Genomic DNA, 20,317 nt, shown 5'->3' with positions numbered 1-20,317 from the left:
ATATTTTGAGCTCATTCCCTAATGGTAGAACATTTTCTGTTAAAATTAATAAAGAAAATTCAACCCTTAGCCAAATCCATGCTGTTACTCCACAAGGTTCAGTCCTTTCTCCCATTTTGTTCAACTTCTACCTTCACGACATCGTCCAGTTCACGCACACCTCCATAAGCTATGTTCACTGACGATACAGCTGTGTTCTCTCAATATGATGACATAATAATTGCTAGAAACACTTTGCAAAGTCACTTTAATGATCTAAAACAATATTTCACTAAATGGATGATTAGCTTGAACATTGAAAAATGTAATTCAAAAGTTTTTACACTTCGACGCCCACCAGAACTAATCCTCAAAGGTAAAAATGTTAAATGAAATCCTGTCAGTGAAACAGTAAGATACCTGAGAGTTCACCAAGATTGCTACCTTACCTAGAATCACCATATCAACATCAAATTAACTCAAACCTACACAAGGTTAGAAATGCTATATCCTATCCTAAACAGAAATTCCAAACTAAAACCAGAAACAACTGTTCTTTTATTTAAAACAATTTTCAGGCCACTGCTGATGTACGGCTGTGAAGTCTGGGGAGCGGCATCCTTTACAAAAAAGAAAATCTACAATCTTTTCATAATAAAGTTGTAAGAACCACAGTTAATGCTCCTTACTCTTAGTTTTTTTTCTTTTTTCTACTTTTTCTTAGTTCATAAGAAATAGCCAATTGCATTGGGAATTACATATGGAGTCAATAGAGGATTACATCAAAAAACAGTTCATGAAGTTCCACTTCCAGTTGCCGACAGTTAAAGGAGCAGTGACCTACAACCTGGGACACCCAACCTCAATCTGAAGACTGAAGTCCAGGCTGCTGCTGGACATTCTGTTATAAATTCTATATTTATTAATTCATAGTCCCACTACCTCTATTTTACTTATTATTATTTTTTTTTTCTCTCATCCCTTTTTCAAATTAAATTGTTTCTTTTTTAATATTAGAGGGCACTTGTTTATTTCGTTAAGTGTACCAATATCATTATTTTTTGTTATTAATTTTACTTTTCTCTTTTATTAAGAAGCATTATTCTTATCTATTTATTTTTTCTTTTAATTATAACATTGTATATCGTTAGGGGTGTCTTTTGTACAAGATAATCAACTGTTAAAAAAAATAAAATATAATGTAACAGTTATATCAACCATGTAAGGCCCACCAGGCCCATCTGGTATAAAATAAACCTATAAATCATTACTTTTTATTTAGAAGAAACTTTGGTTTCCTTACCTTCTTGATTAGTATCAAGAGCCCATGAAAGGTACCATGATTCTCGGCTTCTTTCTTTAGCCTCTCTTTCATATTTTTCCAACGTTCTTTTATCAACCATCCCAGTGAGGGCCATTATTTGACCACCAATAGTTGACTTGCCAGCATCTGATAAACAAACAAAAAATACAATATTAGAAAATGATATGAGTGAGAGGTCATCTATGAATAAATAATTGTTCCGATGAGCTCAGCCAGGATTAGCAACACATGTAACCAGGTCACAAAAAATTAGTAAAGATACATTAAACATTAAAAGACGCATATAACAATAGAAGAGGTATATTTTCTATAAATATAGATTTAACTTCTTACTAACTAATTCACGATTATTGAAAAAAAAAAACTTTATTCAATATTTTTTCATAAGAATTATTACTTAATGAATTATAGCTGCCACCAATAGTGCTTATACATTAAATAGATAAAGTAAAATAATAAATAGTACAATATTTTTGTACCAACTAAACAGATTAAATGAAAGGGTAAAATGAAACATGTTATAAATGGTAAGTTCCCAATATCAACAATTCCAATAATGTCCGAAGACACTATGTGTGAAATGTCTCGAGAAAAATTGAAGGTGGTCAAGAAGTGGCTTTTGTTCCACAATCAGAAACTATAGCATCCTTAGGATTTTAGATGATAAAGGTCAGAGACTTATAAAATTCTAATGCGTTGATCATGGGAAGTTGTCTTTCTATAGAAAAAAAAATACAAAATGTATTAAGTTCAAATTAATTGCATAACTAAGATAGGTACTCAGGTACTCCTAAACATACGTGTCTTAGATGTTTACACAACTATATATATTTATGTATTTTAATTTTGTGTACCATGTTTAATCAGCTTATGAAAGCCATAAGAACTCAAGAGACATTGAACAGTTAGTAAACAGATAATTTCTATACAGTTTATGTCCTAGTGTTAAATAGGTAACATAATTCCAGAAGGGTTGAAAATCAGGTATATGATACACCATAATGGTAGACAATGCTCAGACTTATAAAAGAAATGAGAGAATAATCATTTTAAAGAAATAGACCACTGATCCAATCAAATCAAGCTTATTCTGTGAAGAGTAAACAAAAGATAAAGTAAAAGGTGAGAACTGTAAGTAGAAAAAAACACACTGAAGGTCGAAGAGTATAAAAGAAGTCTGGTAACCAGACTCCCTTTGATTTATTTTTCTTATTTATTGATATATTTTTGATTTATCTTTCGAATTTATACGTTTAGAAGCATGGTGCCATGCTTCTGAACATATAAATTTAAGGTACAACTATTTTATAAATATCTGATCTGACCACTCACACGACTTTCCCTATCACATTAGGTGCCTAAACCTAAGAAAATAATAGACTGCTTTGATAGTATTGGTCTGATCAATATTTTGCACTAATTATATTTTAATTTACATTTTCGGAAAATTTAATCATCAATAACCATTTGGAACGACACCAGAGATGTATAGGTTTCGAATTATTCCAAAAATTAATAAATCATTCAAAAACCTGAGAAAAACAAGGGAAGCCAACTTCAATACCTAGTATTTTTACTGAAGCTGTTGAATTTAAACAATTTTAATCTTTTTGTTTGGTGGATAATTTAATTAACTTTCAAATGCAGATATAAAAATAAAAAAATTGCTAAGTGGTGGTGGTGGTCTCTAAAAAAAAAAAAAAATAAAATAAAAATAAACCATAGAAAACTGCACATTGAAAATTTTACCTGATTAAAATACTATCCCTACCTAAGGCAGTAAGGAAAGTAAAACAAATTAGAACAAAGCCATATGTATCTCTGTTAACAATAATCCGATTTGAATGTATTTTTAATTTTTTTTGTAGGTAATTTTATCACCTATCAAACAGAGATCCAAATATTTTACCATAAAAAAATCTTTCCTGAGCAAATTGCAAATAAAATTTTCTTTTTTTATAACTTTTTCTTAAGGATGTTACACGAAAAGTTAAGGGACATAATTTGGAAGACTTAAAACATATTTCAACAAAATTTTAAGTCATTTTAGGCATGAGAAAAACAAGTTTTTCAGTTCTTGGACACAATGCGTCAATTTGGTGCAGGCATTAGGGGTCAAAATTCAACAAAACAAAAAAAGAAGCATCAAAATCAGCCCATCTATTCAAGAGATAATCGTAGAGCATATATACACACAAAGCAATGGTTAAACGTACATTTTTTAGACTCAGGAGTATCAAAAACAGGTAATCTGTTGAACACTGCACATCGAAAATCTGACCAGTTAGAAAACTCTTTTTACCTAGGTGGTAAGGAAAGTAAAGATTAGTATAAATGTATTTTAAAATTAAATATTATCAATAAAAGTTTCGACTTTGTAATACAATATTTATTTTTAAAAAAAATTATATATACACAAAATGATTTACGAATTGGATAATGAAGGTCCTAAATCCAAATGAAAAAGGATGATATGAAACTTTAAAATTAAATTATATGTAAGGAGAAATAGAAATACAAATACAGTCAAATAAGATTGAGTACATTGGGCATAGCAGCTAGCCTACAAAACATCCAGATTATCAGTTTCTGAAAGGTTAAGATAGACTTTTGCTGCTATGGCCCTAAGTAGAGGCTGGCAGTTGATTACTGCTTTGAGGATATGAACAGGCCATATTTTGTTGGCACTACTTGGCAGTGAGGGCATATCTCTCCACTGCAGAGTATCGGTCTCTTCTAAAACAGTATGAGAATCAGCAGTTCTAGGCTTATCATGTCGAAAAGAAGTTTTGAAGATGACAGTCGCTTTGCAATGGTTATAATGTTTACTCAATTTATTTTTTTAAGAGTCTGATAAATTAAATGTAAAATCTAAATAAAACAATATCCAATCAATTTTATGATATAGAAATAACAGATCATAATACTATTAGATGTCATATAAATAATAAAAAAAAAAAATTATTTTTTCATTGGTTGATTACAAAGGTTCTTGAAACCAACAAACCAAAATACTACTTCAAGAGAATTAAATATAAATCTAATTAACATTAAATAAATAAAATTCATCCTGAATAAATACTAAAGTTGAATAAATTATTCAAAACTTTTTTTAATCAAAGAACTAATTAGTAAATCATTTATTATCTTCATCTAAGATAATTAGTATGATCACATATTATCTTCAGAAAAACAATTACCACTCATACATACTAAAATATCAAGTGTTCTTATTTTTAAATATCCAATTCCTGATTATCAAAAATATATCATATATTTTTTTAAAAATATTTCAACAGTACAATTTGATGAACCATGAAAACTTTGCTTCCTTACTAACGAAGGAAGAGAAGCTTTGTATTCATTCACCAAATTATAACATTTTGTTTTCTACTCAACACATTTCTATCCCATTTAATGTTTTGAATATAAAAAATAAATAAATAAATAAAAAAGATAGGAGTCAAATCGATGTAATATAAATAATAATTGCTATTGTTAATCAAATTTTGATTGGAAATTGCAGGGACTGTGCTAGTTCGTACCTAAATGGTCCCATATCAATTTTATTTTATTCTATCCAAAAATCCACTCACAAATGTGCAAATGCATTTTCCTTGGCACAGCAATATTTTTCAAAAAAGGGTTATCCAATTTGGCTCAAATTTAAAGATAATGTAGAAATATAGAATTAGTTTTATCACATTCCATTCATCACTGTCAATTAACAACTTAGCACCAGGTTAAGGTGCACTAAAACAACCAATTAAGAAGAATGTAACAAGCTTTGGTTCTAAATAACATAACACATAATGCCATTCAGTGAGTGATGAAATAGGTTAGGCTAGCACTAAAAAAAAATTATGCAGGACTCCAGGGTCCTATCATTGGAAAAATGTAAGGGTATATTTTACTGACGATTACATTTTTTTTTTTACTAAACGGAAAACTGAGAAAAACCATTTAGTAAAATTTTCAAGTATTTTTTGCTAAGACAAATGAATGAATAGTCGAATTAATCTTGAAGAAACATACTGTATTCATTTATTACAATGGAGTTGCAAATGTAATCACTACGCAGTACTTTACAGGGTAACAGAAAAAATAATCAGTCACTTAATCACACAGGAATTTTTATTTATGAAAATTATAATTAACCAAAGAAATTATTACTTTTTATGTTTAAGAAAAACTATCATTATAATGAATTCCAATTCATATGTTAAGCAAACACATTGTTTACTGATAAAAAGAATGATTCAGACACTGATAAAAAGAACCAGTAGGTTCAGGAATTAAAGGAATTTTTTGTCAGTTCATCACTTTCCTTTTATAAGATTAAGATATAAAATTTAACTAATGATTGTTCACAATTCATTATGAATAATTTAGCAGAGAAACCTCAGTTGAAAGAATTATTTCTGATCTCACTAAAAGCCATGAGAGGAGTGTGAAACAAATTGATTGTTGATAAACTGATTAATCCTACAAATGACTAAACCTAAAAACCTTGAAGGTGAACATTGAAAGATTTCTTATAAAATTAGCTATTAAGAAAATATTAACTTAAAAACATAACAAAACCAAACAAAAAATTTATTTTTAAAAATTTGTGTATATGCGAGAAAAATTGCTAACAAATTTATAAGATCAAAACAGGCTTCGAATATTAAGATTAGAACTAGAAATATTTCCCCTACATAATAATTAACTTTGGATTTGCCTAAAAATCCACTTAATCTTCTAAATTTATCAATGTACAACAAAATTTCAACTATTCGCAGGATTTTGACAGGTAATTATTTTTATTCATAAAACATGAACCTTTCACTTGTGCTTTCAATACTATATCAATCTATTCAATGAAGGTTTTGGATAGGCACAGTCATAATGATAATCCTAATTCTCCTAACATGTTTGATAACAGTTTCATTTCCATATATATTTATTGGGCACCAAGATGTTACTTTGATGCAGACGCTCAGGCCTTACCAGCATGGTTAAATACATATTAATATATGTAGCCTGCAGAATCAGCTATTAGTTCAATTTTTTTTTTACTTTTTAAGAAGGAGTTTTGAAGTTTGATAAGTTATACATTCCCTTTATTTCAATGCTGATTGAAAATCATTTTTCTTGTAGGCTCGAAATAATATTTTTTGGGGGGAGTTTTTGATTCAGGGAATGCTTATCTCAATTCATACAATATGTGTACAAGGATTTATAGAAAAAATGTTAGTCCTCAGAGTCAAAAATCTTTACTGTCCAATTAATAAAAATATATAAGTTTCTCCCATAGATTTCATTTACACACAAATAATAAAATTTATTTTAAAAAAAAATTTATTGCCAAATCTTGGAATATAGGTGATTGCATGATTACCTAATAATAATTTGTAATTAAAGATATAAAAATAAAATTGTTTTGGGTAAATTATGGCTGAAAAATTGATTGTAACCTAAATTATTAAACGATACTAATACATTTTTTGCCTAAATTGGATGAAGTTTCTCCCATTCACCCAACATTTAAAATTAGAAAAAAAAAAAACAATAATAAACCTTTTAACATGGAATATTACTGCCGTAAAGCATCAATTTAAAATGGTGAAATCAAATTTTTATCAAATCTACCTTGAGGCATATATTTGGTAATATATTTGTATTAAGGATGTAATTAAAACATGTAATTTAACGAAGAAATGTGTTTACAAAGGCGTTGGCCATTTCAAAAAGGAATATATATTATTATCTCGTTATACATAAAAAACCAAATTCCTAAATATTTGTTCTACGTTTATATTGTATTTCATACAGGAAGGAAGAGCCTGATCACAAACCAATTCTGGTACAATGAAGCTAATAAACATATATATGAAAAATGGAAAACTTGAAAAAATAAAACTCTGACTTTATTTAAGTGTGAAATTTCTAAAAAAATTCTCTTCTACAGGATATCATGCAAAATAATTTGAAGAAATTCCCTAGGTTTTCGATATTTTCTGACCAAAAATAGCACAATTTATTTAATCCTGTAATAATGGTTACCTTATTAAGGAATTTTGAATAAGTGTGTTATTTATTGAACACTGACAAAGACAAATCATAATACAATGGTTAATTATTTCCAAAATAATTTCTGAAGACTGACGATAATAAACACACCAAAATGACAAAAAAAAAACTATCAATATAGAATATTTGTTAAGGCTTTAGTATAATGATTCCATGATAACTGAGACATGAGCAAACAAAACCTTTAAAGTTGTCATTATGCATGGAGATTTTTCATGCTTCAATGGCTAGGAAGAGAAAGTGGTACATAAGCATTTTGATTTATCAAAAGATAGCAAGTAAATATGCACAATTCAGGCTAATTAGATTTTTTTATAAACCAAAATATTATTTAACCACAGAATACTAAAGCAATGAAGCATTAAGAGAAACAATGAAATTAGTAAGCCTGTTGAAGATTCCAAATACTAAACTCAAGATTATTCGTTACATCAGCATGAAGACAAGAGCAAATATCCTTCCACAGAAAATAACTAAATTAAGGTTCATATATTAAGAAGAGTACACTCATGTACACCTTCCTTACTTAAGCTAATGAGGAGAAAGAACCAGATAAGACATAAAACTACATGGTTGCAAAATAAATCTACACGATTGTTTTTTAGAACTTTTAAAAAAAATATTTTAAAGAATTTACAGAATAACTCCTTTAGTACTCAATAGGGAATTAAATAGCCACTGAACCATCTCAAGGGAAATTTTATTGCTTCTAGATAAGAATTAATTAGAGATTGCAGTCTAAGTCTAAGGATAAAAGGAAAACATTTTCAAGATTAATGAAAGAATCGTGACCTGAAATGATTACATAAGAATACCTGTATTCAATTTTTTTGTTGAAAATTTGAAATAATGATAATTTAAATAAAAAATTTGCATAAATAAAAGCTGGTACAGTAGAACCCATGCTAACCAGTCATGCATTAATTTCAAATCCGAATGTATTTTTGATATTAAAACATTAATTGTGACCTTATTACTATGAGCTCTATCTTTCGCAAATAAAATAATGCACTAAGAATAAATAAACAAATAAAATATTTAAAAATTCACTGAATTAAATAAAAACAAAACTAAAGATAAATATTTAAAAAATAAAAATAATAGTTTATTCTTTCCAAAAATTATCAAAATTAAAAAATGAAGCAATAAAAACAAAAGAAAAGCTCTATATTTATGAAAAAATAAAGGAAATTTAAACTGCATTAAGCAAACACCGTGATTGGTGCTCACCAACATGGCCGATGATAACAACATTAACATGCTCCTTTTTAGAACGAGTTTCTTCAGGCCTCGGTGGTTTTTTTTTAGGCTTGGCCTCAATTATTTCATCATCTTCTTCACCAACTCCTGAAGCACCAGAAGGAGGGTCAGAATCAAGTGCAGCAGCCTCCCATGAGTCTACTGGAGGTGGTGTTTCTCCTCCGCCACTCTCTTCCCCACCTGTAACATAGTATGAAAGATTAACATACATGGCTAGGATTATGAAAAATTATAAAAAGAAGTTCAATAAACTTCATTAAAAACAATTTTGAAATATATGAGCAACATTAATTGTAAACATAAACTGTAAAAGAATTCTAAAATACATACAAAATTAGCTGATATTTTTTTAAATAATACAGATAGAGCCAATGAACAACAAATTACAATACTTGATAAAATACATGAATAAGAATACCACTACTCCAAATCTACTCATCTACATTTAATAAACAACAAAAAATGATATATAACAGGGATTATTAAAAAATTAACACTTGTATTATAATTTGAACATGCCAACATATGAACTAAAATTAATTAATTATAAACAAACTACCTAATTATTATTATTAATAAATAAGAGTACAAAATAAAAACTTTGACATCTCAATAACAATTAAATATACAAATATCTGTTGGTGCTCAAAGTGTGCTAGTTAAACTCACTTTGAAGTACTCTATAATATCTTCATAGGAAACCATGATATTTGCCAAAATAAAGATTACCTAATAAAAATTTTGTTTTTTGAAAAATTAATCTTGAGTACCATTAAATATATATTTTGATTTAGAAGGAGCAGAGGATAAATTGCGATAACTACTGAAGAATCTCACTCCTTCCTGCATTCGCTATACCTTATTCACATACATTTATTCAGAAAAACATTTATGTTAAAATTAACTAGCCAAGTCATGTAATTCGCCCAGAAAATTATCAGACTACCTTGTTTTTAGGGGGTTGCATTAAACTATTGATCATATCTTTCCATTGCGACAAATATTACAGAAAACATTAGAATACGTCAGTATAGACCATCAGCTTAATATCAATTTCAAAAAAGCTTAAGATGTTATTGACCACCAAAAGCTGTATAATATTTTAATTGAGCAGAAAATATCACAGAAATTTGTACAATCTAGTTAGGTTATTCATAATTGATACAACTTTAAACAAAGTTTGAACCAGTAATTATTAGAAATGAGATTTCGTGTTTTTAAATTTTTTTTTTTTACAATTTCTCTAAACTTATTGATTATGGTTTCTATGAAAATTTTTCATAAGTGTTTATTTTAGGCCACATCTATTGGCAAAAAGGACCAATAGGCCCATTTGCCGGACTTGTTCCCCCCATCATTACCATTAGACAACATTTCGTTTTATTTTACATATCTTTAAATATTTCACCATTTATACATAAGATACTTACAAGTACAATTTAAATCAATCCTAATCACATGAAATTTTTTATTTAACCAAAAGAAATTTTTTGTAATTAGAAAAAAAAAAAAACAACAAATAAAAATTATAATACAAATAATTCTTAAATATTTTCTAGGAAGCCTTAACTAAACATGTGATGCTATAAAAATTAAGAATTTTAAGTTAATCTGAGCTCCTTTATTTTTTTGTGAGTTTAATGATTTCATTCAACCTGTCGGTCTTTAAGCAGTCGAAATAAAGTTCCAGTTCTGACATAAACAGATTTATGTTTAAAAATAAGCACATATTCTGTTAACAGTTAGGGTTAGAGTTAACCAGAGATTCTAGAAGGCTACACAAAGTCAAATTACGTGAAATGCACCCGGTGAATATAATTAAGATGATAGCATTGTGGCGAATAAAATAAGAGTGTAAAGTTGTAGGTCTTAGTAATAAACAAATCCCTAAACAATAAATAAGCACTGAGCCGAATGTAAACACCCAAGGAGTAGATCGAAACTTCGTGGGAGAATTGCATTAAGGCAGATTTGGGTTTGAACAGCAGTCATTGGACAAATGTGACATGCAGCTTTGCCAAATCTTTTATTTTTAGATTAAATGTAAAATTTTGGCACATTTATTCTATTTAAAAAAATTTAATAAATGTTTGTAATGTGGTATGTAGTTTTCAAGAAATTGAGCCTCGAATAAAAAATGTAACCATTTTACATCTCCAAACCTAAGTAAGAATTAAGTCAAATTTTTATCATGTGCACTTAATTAACAATCTTCAGACAATTAGCTGTTCCGTCATTGATAGTAAAAAAATTATTTTAGATGATACAAAAATCAACCACATTGGAATACTTAGGTTTTATTGTAAAAGTAAACTGTTGCTGCCTTGCAAATGGTAATAGATGTCAAAATAATATATTTTTCCATAAGTATTACAACAATCAAATAATGGTAAGAAAATGTCTAAAAAACTTCTCTGATCATAGAAGGATTTAAAAAACTTTTGTGAGCTAGTACATGTGTTACAATGAAATCCTTACTAAGTTGCTATGCACTTCAGAGAAACATTTTTAACGATTTTAAATATCTTTACATCTTTATATCACCAACAGATTGGATAATTAGTGTTAAATAATCATAATTGAGTTATTTATTGTTGCACTATAAAAAAAATTTACGAAGTTAATTAATTGAAATGGATTTTAAGAGCCATTTTTAATGACAAAATTAAAAGAAATTTCTCCATAAAAAAAATATTATTTCTATATGAAAAGAAATGCTGTTTCTAAAAAAAAAAAAAATAACTACAGTGATGACACTCCTTAGCTTTTACGGATAAATTAAAAAACAAAGTGAAGGTAAAAAGCCATAACCTACATGTAAGTTGAAGTGAATAAGTACTGTATGGACTTCAGATATCGATTATTGCTGATTCAAGTAAGCACTGACAATCAAGTCGGTCTATTTATATAACTAATAATGTCTTCTTATCCCTTTACCAACAGTACCAAAATTATGTGCAGAAATAATAATTTTAGTAACATTAAAAAGATTTGACTACCAGCTTATTGAAAGATATTGTATGTTTAGTAAATGTAGTTCAATGATGTAATTTTATTACACACAAATATTATTTAAATAATATGTACTTAATTAATGTGTATTTACTATATACATATCATCAAGTACAATAATGAAACATTCAGTTTCTCACAATGAGTGAAAAGTAATTCACTTCATTCTCACTGGCTCTAATATATACACACCAATACACTAGTAACACAAATCAAAAACCAAGCTGTATGAAATAATAGATTATGTCTGATATTTTTTAAGAAGTTCATTTCATTTAAATTGTTGAATAAGACCCTTTTGTTATCTGTTCAACTTCTTATTATAACTAATTTTTGAAATTAATTATCTACTTAGCAAATAAAAGTGATCACCATTAGCTGAAATAATAACAATCTTTATAAATACCTGGTGGTATAGTACATCCAAGACGAGTTTACCTGTGAGAACTAGAGCACTCTCTACCCTAGCTCCTTTTCCCATGCACACCATAACACCTAGCGGAAAGGGAACTCGCACACTCCCTACCCTAGCTCCTTCTCTCATCCACACCATAACAAACACATCCTACTGGGAACAAACCAAGAGGCGGTCCGGAACTTGATAACGCCCAACCAGATTTGGGATTGGGTAGATACTTGGAACGAATTTCTTCCCAATTCTTGTACTTTTAAGTTATGAATACTGGAGGCTACTTATTTCTTTAGGTTATCCTTTATCTTGGGACTGTTTCTTATAGATTCTTGTTTTACTTTGAAGACAAATTTGCTATTTAAGAGTGCACTATCTTCCAAAAAGTCATTTTTGAGTTTCGATAATCATTGTTTTCAGAAAAGAAAAACTGCCTCTTTTAAAATTTAAATTTGTTGTGAAACAGGTAGTGCAACAATTTTATTGTTTTAAAATGCAGTATATTTGGTCCCAGAATGGGATTAACTTATGATAAATACAGTAAGTAATTTATGACTTTTTATTACAGAGAAAACATGGATTGGACCACTCTCAGCCCCTGTTTTCATGAATTTAAATACATTCATAATTACATTATTGGTTTGAGAGTGGATAGTTTTCCCTCTACTCATTTTACTTGGAATGGCAAATTTATAATCTTGCAATATTAATAAAAAAAAAAGTTTTGAAAAACTGATACAAGGAATTTTTATTGGTAAAGTTACAAAAGTAGGTCAAGCAGAGGAAAGGAAGTCCAGTCAAATGAGTAGGTGTGCTCCAACAACCACTTGACTATCCAGAACTACAGTGTGCAGTACAGGATTTGGGAGGGAAAAACACATACTACGCATGCTCTGCAAAGCACTATACACAGTTTTCAGAGGTAATTCATGAATTGAAAAGCTCTTACCATAACCAAGGTCTCTTTCTGCTATTAATAAACTTTATATTAGAGGTGGATCATAGCAATCACACAACTTTAAACATTTCACCCTACTTGAAATTAATCCTCACACTCATTTCAAAACAGATATAATTGACTGCAGTATTACTTTCCTGTACTAATATTCCAAATGAGCCTATCAGCTGCTGATAGATTAAATCAAATTTTTAAAAGTTTCCGGAAAGAGATTTTTAAAAATATTTCTTCTTACAAAATTTATACATTTCTCTTTCGCAAAAGTATGGTAGAAATATATATAACAGTTTACTAAAATTACATTCTGCTCTAAGCCAATTATTCAATACTCAATCATTATAGAATCAATACCAAATTTACTAAGAATGATTCATTCTTCTTATAATATTAAGTTCATTTTAAAATGTTTTCATAGTATATATATTTAATATCCTCATCACTAATAATAATGTGAGATGGTTAATTATTTTGATGGCACTTTAGGGGCAGTAATTCTGAAAATTTAGCATTTAAACTCTTTTAAATTATAACAATGAGAATAAGATCTATCTGACATTAAAAACGATTTTATTGTACATAGATATACAGAGCTGAACCAATATCATTACTTTTTGAAGAAAAAGATGAAACATCATAAAATAAAAGGTAAGTGACTCCCAGTAATTCAATTTTAGGGAATAAGTTACTTCAACATCCTAGACATACATCTCTCTTATATAGGCAATTTCAATTTCATATGACTTTTCTCAGATAGACTGTTCAAAAATATACAAACAATCTTATTAGGAGACCTGATTTTAGGTGCTTAGGAGACCTCAAAATGAGAGTACTTCCATCAATAACTTGAACTTAAAATTTGGCCAGAAAAATGATTATGACCTAAAAGATGAAGTCCCTACTGAATATCTTTAGATGAAAGTAGAGTGATTAAAATTAGCAAGTTCAATGAAATAACGTAAGGAAATTGAAAACATAATCTATCAGCTATATGTGCTTTGTTTTTGATTGCTGTGTTTCAGGTCAGAAGCCTATATTTGTAGATATTCTACATAGATATTAAGAAACCTACCAAATTTAAAGAATAAAGGGTTCAAGAAAAAATATTTAAACAAAAAATATAAAAATTCAAGGCACAAATCTACTGAAGTATTAACTACTTTAAAAAATTTAAGCATAATAAGAATTCATATGCCAGATAATAAACTAAATAAAAGTTAAACAACATTAAAGCTCCAAATGTAAAGTCAAATTAAAAACAACTTCATTAAAAATCAAAACAAAAACTGTTAAGGAATAATTGAAAAAAAAAAAAAAAAACACACAGTATAACAAATGAAAACTAAACTGTTTTAAAACACTCATCAAGGCATAATTCAGAAAGACACAAATACCTTGAGGAGGTGGCGGAGGTGAACTAGGAGAAGATGTTTCAGTTTCATCTTCCGCATCATGAGCTTGAAGCTCTGACTGTGGTAAGTCATCGCTCAATGAAGCAGTTCCAATAAGTTCCCCTGGTGATGTGTCATCACCAGCAGGAATACACTCTTCCACACCTACTTTGAGTTAAAAAAACAAACCTGATTAAAGGAAAAGGAGCATTTTAAAAAATAATAAGTATGATTTTCAAACCACTATAATACTTCATGAACAAAGAAATTTTTAAAAAAGATAATTTCTACATAACTAGTGACACAAAAAACTAATAAGCAAATGTTATAACTACCATAAAACACATTGCATTAATTAAGAAAAATTGACATCAGTTTATTAGTCTCCCACAACAAAATTGTTCATCGATATTATGTAATAATGAATGTGGGGAAGAATAGAGAGATAAGGAAAAACAATATATTCAATGAATTTAAAAGTATAAAATTCAATGAAACCAATGGGTTTTGTCGCTTCACAGAAAGAACTCTTAAGATGCTCAACTTAGCAAACCTATTGAAACAACTAAGCCTTTCAGAAAACAGTTATGAAGACAGATCTAAATGGCCAAAAGTAAAGAAAAAAGTTAAATGAAATTTTACCTCTTATTACATCAATCTCATTAATAGTAAGAACCAGAAAATGTTTAAGATATAAAGAAATTACCTAAGAAACATATACTTTTGAAGTTAATATAACCCAAATAAATACCACACAAAAACATGGCAAGACATTAATGAGATTGGTAAATAAGTAGAGGATCTTACTTCCACCAGAGCACTAATAAAAAGGAGTATATTAATAACTACAAAAATAACATCCGAAGCTGACAGGCGTCCATATGGTATATGAATAAACTGAACTTTTTAAAGTAATCCAGAAGTAATAAAACTGGGTTATAATCAAAACAACAGTATTAAAGCAGCTAACTTAAAGGGATACTCATGTAATCAAGTCATAAATAATCAAATAAATAATATAAGCCAACCATTTCCTCTCACCAATTCAGATGTTAACATAATTAAACCAATAAAAATGTTTGACAATCATTAGTAGTGCACTAGCAACCAATTATATAATACACGAGGTACTATTAACATTCATAACATAATAGTTATTCGAGAACTGTTCAAATCCATAAAACTAACCTATAGCACTTTTAATTACAATACACAAATTAAAAAGGGAATGAACTTACCGTTTGTTACGGGAGAACTCATATTCTCTTGAGCTTCGCTTTTGACAACTGTCTCTTCAGAAGGTGAGGTGTATGTAAAAGAAGGCACGAATTCCGCTGCATTGACATTCAACGTGGAAAATTTAGCAGACATGTCCTTAGATTCGGAATTATCTCCTGTTCCAACGTCAGCTTGCTGCTCCCATGAATCAGGGGCACCGTTGTTGGCCATATTAAACTAAATGTTTTAACAATAATTAGTTCATTGAATTATTTTTTTAAAAATAATCAGTCTCACTTCAACCTCGTGTAGACTGCTCACCAGCACTGTCTACTGGCCGGAAGACAACATTGAAAGTGACTGTGCAATACAAATATTAAAATATTTTAGTATGTATTTGAAAACTTGGGTATAAAAAAAAAGTAAATTATGTAAAATCAAAATTTTAAAGAAATAATTCATATAAGAATGGGACTAATATCAGGAAAATATTTTTTAATTAAGACATAAATTATCTGATATTATTTTTATGATAATAAATAGCGATATCAAGATTTATAAGAACGAATTTATTAAAAAACATCACAGAAGAATAAATATAGTTATATAATTACTCTAAAAAATTTCCAACCTCATACTGCCATTCCAGCCGTAGAAGCTGATAAGTGATTGGTTCATTCCCGACAGTGTTCATTCAAAAAGCAGCCTTATCATTGGCGAAATATCGCATTTCTCTAGAACGTTCTTTGCATTGATATCAATACGGTTTATTGTTTTTTAGTGTAACCTAATTTTCGTGTTAATTTTTTTCGTGATTATGTCGTTTTCTTTTGATCGACCTAGCTTGAGGGAAAGAACGAGAGGGAAACCTGGTGATGAATTTGTGGAAGAAATGTTGAAAAACTTAAAGCAGAAAAACAGAAAGTTTTTTGATTCCTATCCTAAATGGAAGGCAGTAAGTTTTATTTTTCTTTGAATTGTTACGTTTTACATTTTTATTAATTTCACATTTCTACCTCTACAAGGTTAAGGAAGGCATGGTTTTGATGTCATTTAATTTGTTTGTCACTATCTTTAGCAAGTTTCTTGTGGACAATCTTTTGATTATTTGTACTAATTTTTAACAATAATTATCATTTTTATTTTTCAAAATATGATGTTAAGATTCTCCAAAAAAAAATTATTCTATTTTTAGAACTTAGAGAACATAGTATAATGACAGTCCTGTAGGTCAACTCAGTTTACTTTTAAATATTATTATTTAAGTGATATTGGACATCTACATTTTTTTGATAAAGTTTCTTATCATTATTCATGATAACACTAAATCGATTTTAAACTAACATAACATTAATGCTGGTTATGAATCCCCTATCTATTTTATTCTTGTTGGCATTTATCATTCTTTTTATATTTTAATTAATTTATATATTATGTTCTTAATCATTAAGTCATGTTTGAACATTAATATGGAAATTTGACCTTAGACTTTTAAAATTATTTGTTATTGTATTACAGCAATATTGTGTTGAACATTTTTTACTAATGATATTAGTAAATAAAAAATAGATAATAATTTCTTTGGACTTTTAGAAATATTAAATTTATTGCATCTCTAGTGTCTTGATTTTTATTCATAAGTATATACCTGTTCAATTTTGTTATTCAGGCAATTAAATGATTTAATTCCTTTATTAACCATTTAACTTACAGGCTGGAAAGATCTAGGCCTTTCCCTCTTCTAACCTTCAACATAATCATTCTTTATGAATTTTAATATTTCATTTAGAATTTTCATATTTTCTAAATAAAAAACATCGGTTTCCATCTCCTTTAATTATTCTTTTTAGTGATGCAGTTTGTAAACTTTATAATGATAACGAGGATTTATTTTATAAATTCGTATTTAACTTTCTATTCAGGTTTTTTTATTGATTACTATAATATAAATGAATTACATATAATCGTAAAACATTTCGCTAAGTTCATTACTTGCAAACAGAAAATTATGCTCTCTCAGGTTTAATGGATTTATTTCAGATTAAAAAATATAAAAATTCAAAATCCAAAGGTTTCTATTTAATTTGGTTAGATTCGTGTTTTGTCAACAATATTAGAAATTTAGTGTTAATAGAGCAGTAAGTTGGCAACGCGGGAGTGTAAGACAGGTAATGCAACCCCGTCTAGAAAATTCTGTACCAAGGTCTCTCGAAATTTTTTAATCCATGAACTTATGTTAAATTGCTTTCGCTACAACTTTGATAAAACATGTGTTTAATTCAGTAAGTTATCGTCCATAATTTATTTTATGAAACGATGTTAATGAAACATCGTTTTAATGTTCGCTTTATCATTCATATTCCTATCAATAACAGGTTATAAAACATTTTTATTTCAGTTGACTTATTGATATTTTTCTTTCATATTCCTGTTATTGTATCATATTCTTTCGATAATTATTACGTTTATTTTATGTTTGAAGATTGTTTTTTGTTGTTAACAAAAGTTTTTTATAATTTAAACATTTAAAAATGTTATGCAATAATGCATTTAGTATTACTGTTAGTTTTGCACTACACCTTATTATGATATTTAGAATCAGTACTTACCAGGAATAATGAACAAATGTTATAGCAGCTCTTATAGTTGGTATGTCACAAGTCAATAATGTCCAATGTTATTTTGTTTAATCAGATGTTAATATTAAATTTATTATATTCAGTAGTTTTAATTAATTTACATGCTTCAGGTTTCTATTAAATATATAAAATTATTACCATCTTCCATCATATTTACCCAAAGTAAGATTGGTAACTGTTTTTTCACAATCATTATTACGTATTAAGTGTTTATTTTTATATTGTGATTTTTACCATCTTAATTGTCTACACCAAGTACTCAGATATTGTCATATCTGAGTGTAATTTGGAAGTGGCTACAAAACAAGAAGCATTACTGACTTGTTGAAGAATGTAGTTTTAACAAATATTTTACTGTTTAATATGTAAATTGAAACTGAGGATGTATGATGTGACTGTGTTGTCAAATTTAGGTGGTCTTGTATCATTATTTTTTCTTTTAATTTTTAAACTTAGTTTTGATACTTAATTATTTAAACATTGAAAAATGAACGACTAAACTAACAGAAATTAAAGTTGATTTTACTGTTATACTTGTAAGTACTGTTGTACTTGGGAGTAAGTAAAATATGTTAGTTTTTTTTTTCAATTTGGTGTTTGTATAATGGTAGTTATAGAGAAAAACCAATGTTAAAACATTTAACGCTGCTTTTAAAAAAAAATTTTTTTTCAGTTTTTAAAATATTTACAGAGGGTTTTTATCATATTAATATTCAGCACAACATAATAATTTTGTCTTTGTCTACATCTCTTATTTTATTATAAACATTAAGTATATTTCCAGATTTTTTCATATGAAGTGGTTAAAATTGACAGCTCTCATAGAGATAGAGGTTTTTGTACCTAGTGAAATTGGTCTTCAGTTTTCTCATAAGATGGGCACTCCTTGCCCATGTTTTTGATGAAAAAATAACCTTTTTTTTTTTAGGCTGGTTTCATGTTACCGATATTTTCATTAGATTCAGCATTAACAAAACAAAAAAAACTTAAAATATCCCCCTCTTGTACCTAAACTAACATGTCTTTTAAAAGCCTACTGTAGTCCCTTTTCTCCCTCTATAAATGTACTTCCCCCTCAGAATTTTGTATTGATTCTTCCATTATTATTTTTGGAATTTCAGTACTTGTGATGTATAGCTTGGAGTGAGATGATCTTGAATGGCCACCTATAGATGATTCAAAACCTGTATTTATCTATTACAGTATTATGTCCCATTCCTACCAAGGTATTTTTGACTTATGTCTGACTGGAGTACATACTCCAGTTCTCTTCTTAATTCTGTTTGTTCTTCCTTCCAGGTTTCTATTCGAAATCTATTTTCTTTGTTCGCGTATTTAAACGAATCATTGGTTTTGAATAACAGAGCAATTTGTTTTCTATCCTCAAGATAGAACTGATGTTTACATCTTCAAATATAATAATACAATTCAATCCCCCTGATTTTTTTTTTTTTTTATGAGGCTAAAGAATTTATAAACATATGTGATATGTATATATATTGTATTTATGTGTACATATATTTAAATTTATACAATTCACTCCTGTAATTGTATATGTGCCAGTATAGTTAGCAAGAGAACCAAGGGTGGCTAGAAACTAGATGGATAAATAGGATCAACAAAGATGCGAAATAGATGCATACAGTGCAGCAAACTACTGGAAATCAGTAGCCCAAGACAGGCAGGTGTGGAGAAGGTTGGTTCCAGCGGCCAAAGATCTACAAGTTCTGTAGAGCCAATTGAAAAAAAATTAAAATAAAATAAAAAAAAACATATATGTGGAACTATTTCCTGTTACCAATTGGTTGATCCAATTAACAAAGATTGGATTTCCTCTAAAAGCCTTCACTAGTTATTGAAATCAACTGGTTCAGAATTCCAGTTCTGAACTCCAAGCAGGAGCTGTGCATTCACGAGCACTGATTTCTCCCATCTAACGTTTAGATGACCAACTCTCCTTTTCCCATGTAGTTTTTGAACTAACATCTCCTTGGATGTCTCAGTATCATCCATTTGTGCCATTAATTTACTAAGGATTGACCATTGAACCATTGA

The 20,317-nt window shown here is 28.5% G+C and overlaps 2 protein-coding genes across 7 annotated transcripts in view; one reads left to right on the top strand and one right to left on the bottom strand.

The window, feature by feature from the left end:
* eRF3 (eukaryotic translation release factor 3) overlaps window positions 1-18,316 on the bottom strand; it is a 27,705-nt gene extending 9,389 nt beyond the window's left edge. The window contains exons 1-5 of one of the 4 annotated variants that reach the window (XM_014433102.3): window positions 18,233-18,316; window positions 15,644-15,860; window positions 14,409-14,573; window positions 8,609-8,818; window positions 1,283-1,429 (exon numbers count right to left, since the gene is read on the bottom strand). In XM_014433102.3, coding sequence (XP_014288588.1) covers window positions 1,283-1,429; window positions 8,609-8,818; window positions 14,409-14,573; window positions 15,644-15,854 — 733 coding nt within the window. In that variant the 5' untranslated portion in view covers window positions 15,855-15,860; window positions 18,233-18,316. Of the gene's footprint in view, window positions 1-1,282; window positions 1,430-8,608; window positions 8,819-14,408; window positions 14,574-15,643; window positions 15,861-16,254; window positions 16,329-18,232 lie in introns of those variants that run through there. The other 3 variants (XM_014433100.3, XM_014433101.3, XM_014433103.3) reach the window with 3 other exon arrangements.
* Window positions 16,441-20,317, top strand: part of stv (starvin) — a 23,976-nt gene continuing 20,099 nt past the window's right edge. For all 3 annotated transcript variants that reach the window (XM_014433104.2, XM_014433105.2, XM_014433106.3), the window contains exon 1: window positions 16,441-16,578. In XM_014433104.2, the coding sequence (XP_014288590.1) occupies window positions 16,441-16,578 (138 nt within the window). The remainder of the gene's footprint in view (window positions 16,579-20,317) is intronic.

Source organism: Halyomorpha halys, unplaced genomic scaffold (assembly GCF_000696795.3).
Source record: "Halyomorpha halys isolate HHAL.00 unplaced genomic scaffold, Hhal_1.1 Scaffold1157.1, whole genome shotgun sequence".
In the NCBI taxonomy this organism is placed as follows: domain Eukaryota; kingdom Metazoa; phylum Arthropoda; class Insecta; order Hemiptera; family Pentatomidae; genus Halyomorpha; species Halyomorpha halys.
This window is presented reverse-complemented; position numbering and strand designations above follow the sequence as displayed.